At 38.7% G+C, this 10,316-nt stretch overlaps 1 protein-coding gene across 1 annotated transcript; it reads left to right on the forward strand.

The window, feature by feature from the left end:
• Positions 1-6,786: 6,786 nt before the first annotated feature.
• On the forward strand, positions 6,787-10,316 carry LOC129116085 (GTPase IMAP family member 2-like). The gene is made up of 4 exons (XM_054627154.1): positions 6,787-6,799; positions 6,896-6,961; positions 7,832-7,888; positions 8,126-10,316. Exons 1-4 carry the CDS (start codon positions 6,787-6,789, stop codon positions 8,671-8,673), a joined length of 684 nt encoding a protein of 227 aa, XP_054483129.1. The 3' UTR covers positions 8,674-10,316.

Genomic DNA, 10,316 nt, shown 5'->3' on the forward strand with positions numbered 1-10,316 from the left:
ATATAAATATTATTAAGGGTGTGACGGTACACAAAGTTCATGGTTTGGTACATACCTCTGTTTATTGGTAACAGTTTGGTACTTTTTCTGTTCAAAAGGGAAAACAAAAAAAATAACTCTTTGTTTATTCATTTTTTAATTATCTACTTTCAACAGTTGCTCATTTTGCACAAGTCTTACTTTAACAGTTAAGGACCTCAAATACTGGCATATTGTCACTAATGAATAAATAAACAACAAAAGTAAATGACAGAAATGTTTGTAATGTAAATGTAAAGTATTTCTGATTCTACAAAGCTCCATCATAAGACTCTGACCTGTTGATAAGTCCTGAACTGATGCTTATGCTTGTTTATGCAGCAGCACAACAGACTGACTGAAAAGAACAATGTGAGCTCACAAGAGATCAGGAAGGGGCAAATACCTGTTTTACAGCACCGTTTATTAGCTAAGGGTTCTGGAATACATTGAATATGGGTAATATAATAACTCTTCAAACGAGGTGAGAGGAGTTAAAACACTAGATAATTAAACATTTGACTCTTTTCTCTCTCTAGGTTTCTAAACCAGAAGTTTGTCTCCAGTCGGTCTCTGAGGTTTCCAGCAGAGTGACATCATGGAGGACTCATCATCATCTAAGACCAGTAAGAGTGTTTCAGTCTGGATAACACACTGCTGTCACTGTTCACACATTACACACTCCTCATAAAAGAACCGGTCCACTTCTCTACTTTGATGACAAGGAGCCAAGTGCAATGGTGTCTTTAGACAGTAATGTATCACCAGGTGAGATTGTTTCCATGGAGACCAGTGCTGTGTCAGTAGGAGCTATGTATGTGTTGTTGGTAATGCATTGCTTTATTTATAAGTAGTATTGTTTCAGTTATTCTCCATGTTTGCTTTATTTAGATATGATTTTTTGATAGATTTACAAAGTGTTTTATTTGGTAAGTTAATTGTTTGGATTAATTATTTTGTATTAGTATATTTAGTTAAGTCTTGTTTATGAATTGGTTAACTCTGTGTGCTCCTGCAGTTAAATATATATGAGTAAGCAGGTATATACGACCAGTATGCACCTTTGAGTTTATTTATTCTACCAGAGCAGGAGAGGCAGAGATAGACATGATTTATTAGTTTTTTGTTAGGTAGCTCGATTTTTTAATTAATAAATCATTAGAAACATACATTTTGCATAGACAATGGACCCTTTTGCCTGTGTACAGGTGCATCTCAGTAAATTAGAATATCATGGAAAAGTTCGTTTATTTCGATAATTCAATTCAAAAAGTGAAACTCATATATTATATAGATTCATTACACACAGAGTGAAATATTTCAAGCGTTTATTTCTTTTAATTTTGATGATTATGGCTTACAGCTAATGAAAACCCAAAATTCAGTATCTCAGAAAATTAGAATATTGTGAAAAAGTTCAATATTGTAGACTCACGATGTCCCACTCTAATCAGCTAATTAACTCAAAACACCTGCAAAGGTTTCCTGAACCTTTAAATGGTCTCTAGGGCTGGTTCAGTAGGCTACACAATCATGGGGAAGACTGCTGACTTGACAGTTGTCCAGAAGACAGTCATTGACCTCCACAAGGAGGGTAAGCCACAAAAGGTCATTGCTAAAGACGCTGGCTGTTCACAGAGTGCTGTATCCAAGCATATTCATAGAAAGTTGAGTGGAAGGAAAAAGTGTGGTAGAAAAAGGTGCACAAGCAACAGGGATAACTGCAGCCTTGAGAGGATTGTGAAGCAACGGCCATTCAAGAATTTGGGGGAGATTCACAAGGAGTGGACTGAGCTGGAGTCAGTTCATCAAGAGCCACCACCCACAGACGTATCCAGGACTCGGGCTACAACTGTCGCATTCCTCGTGTCAAGCCACTCCTGAACCAGAGACAACGTCAGAAGCGTCTTACCTGGGCTAAGGAGAAAAGGACTGGACTGTTGCTCAGTGGTCCAAAGTGGTCCTCTTTTCAGATGAAAGTAAATTTTGCATTTCATTTGGAAATCAAGGCCCCAGAGTCTGGAGGAAGAGTGGAGATGCACAGAATCCAAGATGCTTGAAGTCCAGTGTGAAGTTTCCACAGTCAGTGATGATTTGGGGAGCCATGTCATCTGCTGGTGTTGGTCCACTGTGTTTTATCAAGTCCAAAGTCAACGCAGCCGTCTACCAGGACATTTTAGAGCACTTTATGGTTCCTTCCGCTGACAAGCTTTATGGAGATGCTGATTTCATTTTCCAGCAGGACTTGGCACCTGCCCACACTGCCAAAAGTACCAATACCTGGTTTAATGACCGTGGTATCACTGTGCTTGATTGGCCAGCAAACTCGCTTGACCTGAACCCCATAGAGAATCTATTGGGTATTGTCAAGAGGAAGATGAGAGACACCAGACCCAACAATGCAGACGAGCTGAAGGCCGCTATCAAACAACCTGGGCTTCCATAACACCTCAGCAGTGCCTCAGGCTGATCGCCTCCATGCCACGCCGCATTGATGCAGTAATTCATGCAAAAGGAGCCCCGACCAAGTATTGAGTGCATATATATATGAACAGACTTTTCAGTAGGCTGACATTTCTGTTTTAAAAATCCTTTGTATTATTGGTCTTATGTAATATTCTAATTTTCTGAGATACTGAATTTTGGGTTTTCATTAGCTGTAAGCCATAATCATCAAAATTAAAATAAATAAACGCTTGAAATATTTCACTCTGTGTGTAATGAATCTATATAATATATGAGTTTCACTTTTATGAATTGAATTATCGAAATAAACAAACTTTTCCATGATATTCTAATTTACTGAGATGCACCTGTATACCACTTACCCATGGTGCATCAGTGTACCTTTCATTTAAGATAGCATTTTCCAACAGATGACCACTACAGGACGTCTTTAGCTCGTCAGAGTTAAGGTGAGACAGGTGGGTCAGAAACTGGCCTCATTTAATAACTGATTCATGAGGAATCATAAAAAGAGTCATTTTTAAAGACTTGATCACAAACAGCAAGTTTATCTTTGTCTCATCACCCAATGTAAGCTGGAATAGGCTCCTCCCCTCATACATCAACCTGAACAGGACACGTGATTTAGAGATCAATAGATAGAAACTGATGTTTTTCTTTAAGCCTGATGACATTAATTTTTACTGAACAATATCATAACTGATGATCATATTCTATAGCAAACAAAAACACTGATGAATAAATACAAAATCATAATCACAACTCCTTGCCTAGTTTTCTCAGGAAGTCTCTGGATGTTGATACTAATCAGTAGATAATATTTATCTTTTAAAGCTTTAAAAATGTTTATTTTGTACCAACAATCATTGTATGGAGCAGATGCGGAGAGGGCGGCTGTGGAGAGGGTGGCTGTGGAGAGGGCGGCTGTGGAGAGGGCGGCTGCGGCGCAGAGGATAAGGCATCATTCATTGATGACCGACTTGTTTCAATGTCACGGTAAAGGAAGTGAAGAAAATACTGGAAGGAACAAAAGAAGAGACAGAAAGAACAGAGAATGAGAGATGAATAAACAAAGAGGAAAAAACAGCTAGAAAGTCAAAGACAGCAGACGACACTAGTACTAGAACATGTGGAGAAACACAGTCCAAGTAAAGATGTTTCTATTCATGTTTAGTTTTACACTAAAGCTCTCTCCCTCTTTATTTCCTGTCTTATTTTCTATTGAGGTAGTGAGTCTTTAATTGTATTTTATATAAATATGTATCCATAAAGAGAGAGAGACTGTGTCTGAACCAAAACATGCATCATGTGTGATTAGGGGGCCATAGATTCTGAGGAATCGTCCAATGGGAGGCCAACATGACTGAACCTGGTCAATGTTTTGGTAACTTAAGTCACCCGTTGGTGTGAATGTTAGTGACAGCTGATTGGTCCAGTTGAACCCAGCCAATCATACAATGTAAGCTGGAATAGGCTCCTCCCCTCATACATGAACCTGAACAGGATACGTGATTTAGAGATCAATAGATAGAAACTGATGTTTCCTTCATGACTGATGACACTAATTTTACTGAACACAATTCCATAACTAATGATACATTGTTCATAGCAAACAAAAATACTGATGAATAAATTGTCACAACAACCTTAATTAGTTTTCTCAGGAAGTCTTTTGAAAGTGTTGATAATAATGCAGGTCATCAACTTGATTCTTGAATTGCTGTGTCAGTAGGAGCTATGTATGTGTTGTTGGTAATGCATTGCTTTATTTATAAGTAGTATTGTTTCAGTTATTCTCCATGTTTGCTTTATTTAGATATGATTTTTTGATAGATTTACAAAGTGTTTTATTTGGTAAGTTAATGGTTTAGTTTAATTATTTTGTATTAGTATATTTAGTTAAGTCTTGTTTATGAATTGGTTAACTCTGTGTGCTCCTGCAGTTAAATATATATGAGTAAGCAGGTATATACGACCAGTATGCACCTTTGAGTTTATTTATTCTACCAGAGCAGGAGAGGCAGAGATAGACATGATTTATTAGGTTTTTTGTTTGCTAGCTTGATTTTTTAATTAATAAATCATTAGAAACATACATTTTGCATAGACAATGGACCCTTTTGCCTGCGTGTACCACTTACCCATGGTGCATCAGTGTACCTTTCATTTAAGTTAGCATTTTCCAACAAATGGCCACTACAGGACGTCTTTAGCTCGTCAGAGTTAAGGTGAGACAGGTGGGTCAGAAACTGGCCTCATTTAATAACTGAATTAAAAAAAAGAATAATCATAATAACGTTTCTTTGTTTTCTCAGGAAGTCTTTGGATGTTGATACTAATCAGAAGATAATATTTATCTTTTAAGGCTTTACAAATGTTTATTTTGCACCAACAATCATTGTATTGAGCAGAATTATTACATGTCAATGAATGAATGAATGAATGAATATCTACATTTCCTGTATCTCTACAGAGCCAGATGAGCAACCTGAGAGGACCAGCAGCAGCGACAGCAGCAGTGATGAAGGTAAATTAAACTGAACTGAGTCAGAAATATTGTTGTCTATAATAACAGTGTTTTGTTGGAGGCGTCTTAAACATTTGATTTCATTTAAATATGTAAAAGTTTCAAGCTGATAATACAGGGGGTATTGGGGCCGGTGGGGGTGGAGAGGGCGGGTTGGAGCAGCAATGAAGGTCAATTAACACGTTTTGAAGAAAATTCTTATTTTCTGTGTAAATGTAAGATTTGACGCTAGATTGTTGGCTAGTGGACTCACGTTGTGCAATGATGTGGCTAATAATAATAATAATAATAATAATTATTGTTATTATTATCATAATATATAAGGTTATTTATTTAGTATCTGTAAATAAAGATATTTATTGAGCAGGTCTAATTCCAACTTGATGTCACCATGTTTTCAGTCAGAGAACTGTAATGTGTGAAGTCCACAGATTAACATGTGAAGCATCAGAAACCTTTAAAGGAGAGAACCACTGTCACTGATGGACATCCATAGAACCCAAACGTAGTCTATAAACTACAGGTAGCCTACAAATGTAACCAACAGGATGTGAACATTTCAATGACTTGAGTTTCCATTGCAGGCTGTAAACTGTTCCACTCTGGGTTCATCCCAAGTCTCTTAACTTGCCTCCTCGATTCCCTCATTTGCGTCGTTTCCTTGCGTCTCTCCATGCGTCCCTGGTGGGCGGGACTTAGACGCAAGGAAACCAGAGCGAGGAAATGTGTTTAAAGAGACACGAGACGTCCTTTCCTCTGGAGCGTCACGTGAAGCCACGTCTGTTTCTGATGACGGCTGATCACATGATCACTGTACTAATATTAATAAAGACACAAAGTAATCATCACTGTACTAATATTAATAATGACACAAAGTAATCATCACTGTACTAATATTAATAAAGACAGAGTAATCATCACTGTACTAATATTAATAAAGACACAAAGTCATCATCATTACAGTCATTTAGCAGACGCTTTTATCCAAAGCGACTTACAGTCAGTAGTATGTTACTGGATGTTGATACTAATCAGTAGATAATATTTATCTTTTAAGGCTTTAAAAATGTTTATTTTGTACCAACAATCATTGTATGGAGCAGACTTATTACATATTAGATGTGAATGAATGAATGAATGAATGAATATCTACATTTCCTGTATCTCTACAGAGCCAGATGAGCAACCTGAGAGGACCAGCAGCAGCGACACAGGTCTCACAGGAGGATTGTAGCTGGAGTCGGGGGGCAGTGTTAGCGGCAGTGTCTGCGGTGTGGGCGACTGTGGCAGGGATTTGTGAGGAAGGTGGCTATTTTGCGGCGGCTGCAATGAGGAAGGCGAAGGCAGAGGCGTTGAGGAAGGCGGAGGCGGTGAGGAAGGCGAAGGAGGCGGTGAGGAAGGCGAAGGAGGCGTGAGGAAGGCGGAGGCGTGAGGAAGGCGAAGGAGGCGGGAGGAAGGCGAAGGAGGCGGGAGGAAGGCGGAGGAGGCGGTGCGAAGGAGGCGGAGGAGGCGGTGAGGAAGGCGGAGGCGGTGGAGGAAGGCGGAGGCGGTGAGGAAGGCGGTGAGGAAGGCGGAGGCGGTGAGGAAGGCGGTGAGGAAGGCGGAGCTGCGGTGAGAAGGCGAAGGCTGCGGGTTGCAGCAGCAATGAAGGTAAATTAAAAATGTAACTGAGTCCAAAATATTGTTTTCTATATTAACATCTATGATTAGTGTTTAGTTGGTGGTGGGCTTTAACTCACATTTGATTTCATTTAAATACTTCAAGTTTATAATAGATGACGGATTCCTGTAAGTTCACCTTAAAGAAGATGTGAATTATATTGTATTCAACATGGATTAACTCATAACTTAGTTGTGTTTTCAAATTCATTGTTTTCTTCTCAGTGTCTAATCAGAGGTTCAGGAAGCTCCAACTGCTTCAGGAACGACTCCCCATCCTCCAATGTGAAGGTAAATAAAGTGAAGAAAGAATTAGGAAGAAACAAAAGAAGAGACAGAAAGAACAGAGAATGAGAGATGAATAAACAAAGAGGAAAAAACAGCTAGAAAGTCAAAGACAGCAGACGACACTAGTACTAGAACAAGTAAAGATGTTTCTATCCATGTTTAGTTTTACACTAAAGCTCTCTCCCTCTTTATTTCCTGTCTTATTTTCTATTGAGGTAGTGAGTCTTTCATTGTATTTCATATAAATATGTATCCATAAAGAGAGAGAGACTGTGTCTGAACCAAAACATGCATCATGTGTGATTAGGGGGCCATAGATTCTGAGGAATCGTCCCAATGGGAGGCCAACATGACTGAACCTGGTCAATGTTTTGGTAACTTAAGTCACCCGTTGGTGTGAATGTTAGTGACAGCTGATTGGTCCAGTTGAACCCAGCCAATCATACAATGTAAGCTGGAATAGGCTCCACCCCTCATACATGAACCTGAACAGGATACGTGATTTAGAGATCAATAGATAGAAACTGATGTTTCCTTCATGACTGATGACTAATTTTTATTGCAAAACCCCCAGAACTGATCATATTATATAGCAAACAAACCACTTGTTGCTTCTCTGTAATAATCCAGCACAAAACATCTGCTTAATTAATCAATAAAGAATAATAAGAAAGGAAGTCTTTTGTTATTGAGTACAGACATCACAGGTACAGAGGTATTGATTCAGATTATTATAATCATCTTAGTTCAGGATGAGCAGATAATAATAGTATCAGTCTGTTAAGGCTGTGAAGATGTTTGAAGACAACAATCACTGTATTGAGCAGATTGATGACAGATTACATGTGTATTAAACAATGTGTATCTCTACAGATCCAGATGTTCAACCTCTGAAGCGCAGCAGCAGCTATGAATGGCTGCCACCTGACAGTGAGTTCAAATAAACTGTATTCTTCTGTGTATTTACATCTAGAGTTAGTGTTTGTAGGTGGTGGGTACTGACTCACATTTTATTTCATTTTAATATTTCTAAGTTGAAAATTTATTTAAAAAAACAAAACAATTTTAAATAAGACATGACTTTCTGGTTGTTAGTCCAGTTGTGTTGTCTTCAACCTGGATTAAGTTTTTACTTATTGTGTTTCTAACTCACTGTTCTCTTCTCAGTGTCTGAGCTGAGGGTTGTTCTGCTGGGGAACAGCTGGTCTGAGAGGAGTTCAGTGGGGAACTTCATACTGGGAGAGACTGAGTTCAACACTGAGGAAGAACCAGATCACTGTCTGAGAGTCAGAGGACGGATGAAAGAGAAAGAAATAGTTCTGATCAACACTCCAGATCTGCTGCTCCCCAACATCTCTGAAGACAAACTAAGAGAACATGTAGAAAACTGTGAGAGACTCTCTGATCCTGGACCTCATGTGTTCCTGCTGGTTCTACAGCCTGAAGACTTCACTGAGGAACTCAAAGTGAAGCTCTGCAGAGTCCTGAAACTCCTCAGTGATCAATCGTTTGATCATTCTCTGGTTCTGATATCAACACCCAGAGAGGAGCAGTCTGGTTTCATGGAAAGATATAGGCAACACCCACCCTTAAAAGAGATTATCAGGAAATGTAAATACAGATTCATGTGGAGAAAAAACCTTGAGCATCCAGAACTCTTAACACAGCTGGGTCAAGTTGTGAAAGAGAACTATGGAAGGCATGTTTGTCCATAAATGTTCCCACCAGGTATGCAGGCCCACCAGAACCGTTCCACAAAAATCACCAGAACAACACAGCTTGGGGACACAAACACTCTTCAGGAAAACTAATCAGAACAACTGCTAACATTAACCAAAAACAGGAAAACAGCCTCCTCACCACACTCATCCAGGTCTCCCAAACAACCAGATTACACATCTCACTCACCAAACGGCTCCTACTGATCCTGAAACCAGTCTCTGCACATCAAGACAGAGACAAGAGAGGTGTAAATGTAATGAATAAGCATGTTTATATATGATAAGAGATACTATTGAAGAATAACAATAACTAAACTAAGCAAACAAAACAGCAGCTGTGTCAGTCAAGTTAGAGAGAACGATCCATGTTTAGGTGTTGTGTCTTTATAGCTGGGACTCCACCATGCTCAGGTGTGGTTCATCAGCTGATCAACAACCTGAAAGACAAATCAGACAGCAAACAGGACACGCCCCCTAGTGGAAAGGAGCGGTCATCACAATAGCAACATGTCAATCGATTTCTACAGTTAGTTAAATGTGGATCCAAACAAAAGTGAAAACACAAAGAAAAAAATGTGTTCACTGAATTTAATGGTAAATGTTCTTTTACTTTTTACTTCATGTCCTTTTATCACCTGTTTCATTCTGCCACTGACTCTCTGCTGACTCCTCACTCACTGCTCTTAACCGTCCGGTCGGAGCCTCTAGTGATGACACAGCTGAGTGCATCTCCGACCCCCGGTCACTGATCTGAGACCAGAGACACAGTGGAGGCAGACTGAGGTCACCTTTACACTTTTGATTTGTTTTCTGTTTATGTCTGACCCATGACTGCACTGCTGCAGTTGTGAAAAGCAGACAATGTTTGTTTTCTTTCTTGTTGATTAATCAATTTTGTTTTGGTTATTGAATGACTGTAAAAACTGTGTAACTAACACACAACTATGTAATCCAGATCACACTTGAATCACACACATTATGGACATTGATTACTGTGGTTAGGAATTTGGGTTATTTTCGTCCCCAATCGACATTCTGTATCAGAAGCATTTTCTGAATATTATCTGAATTTTTGTTATCGTGGCATCTTTTGTGTTTTTATTAGAGTTCAAGGTAATCATTATCGTTGAGTATTACTCTCATGAGGATTGGTGTGGATTCTGTATTATATGTACAGTTTACGTTATCTATCTGAGGCAAAGACATGGAAACGTATATAACTGCATTATTCTTCAAGATAAACAATATATCAATACTGACACATAAATATAATCAAACTAATATAGATTCCTTCAATGATCTGCTCCTTAGTGATGAAGCCTTATGAAAGTCAAACAGCATCAGCAAACTGCTGCTGAACTTATTAACAGACAAACTAAACATGAATATAAAACTGTTTGATGTGAAAACACTCTAAACATTATGATTGAAGCACCAGGAGCATCAGCAATGAATGATTTGCACAGTAAAATGTGTCTTATGATTGACTGCTTGATACTATCACCAGTTTTACTGTGTCTTTGACTAGCAACACCTATAAAATGTATTTTATTTGGTGTATCAGCTCCTTCACAATATTTCGATGCATACAACATGAACACCAAGTAGTTTAACAGCTATGTGATGATCTTCAGCTT

This window comes from Anoplopoma fimbria, unplaced genomic scaffold, assembly GCF_027596085.1.
Source record: "Anoplopoma fimbria isolate UVic2021 breed Golden Eagle Sablefish unplaced genomic scaffold, Afim_UVic_2022 Un_contig_12637_pilon_pilon, whole genome shotgun sequence".
NCBI lineage: Eukaryota > Metazoa > Chordata > Actinopteri > Perciformes > Anoplopomatidae > Anoplopoma > Anoplopoma fimbria.

Excerpts from the sequence above, each read along its gene's own strand:
- LOC129116085 (XM_054627154.1), top strand. Across the intron at positions 6,962-7,831 it reads CCCCATCCTCCAATGTGAAG|ATCCAGATGTTCAACCTCTG; the intron begins GTAAATAAAGTG and ends GTATCTCTACAG. Across the intron at positions 7,889-8,125 it reads TGAATGGCTGCCACCTGACA|TGTCTGAGCTGAGGGTTGTT; the intron begins GTGAGTTCAAAT and ends TTCTCTTCTCAG.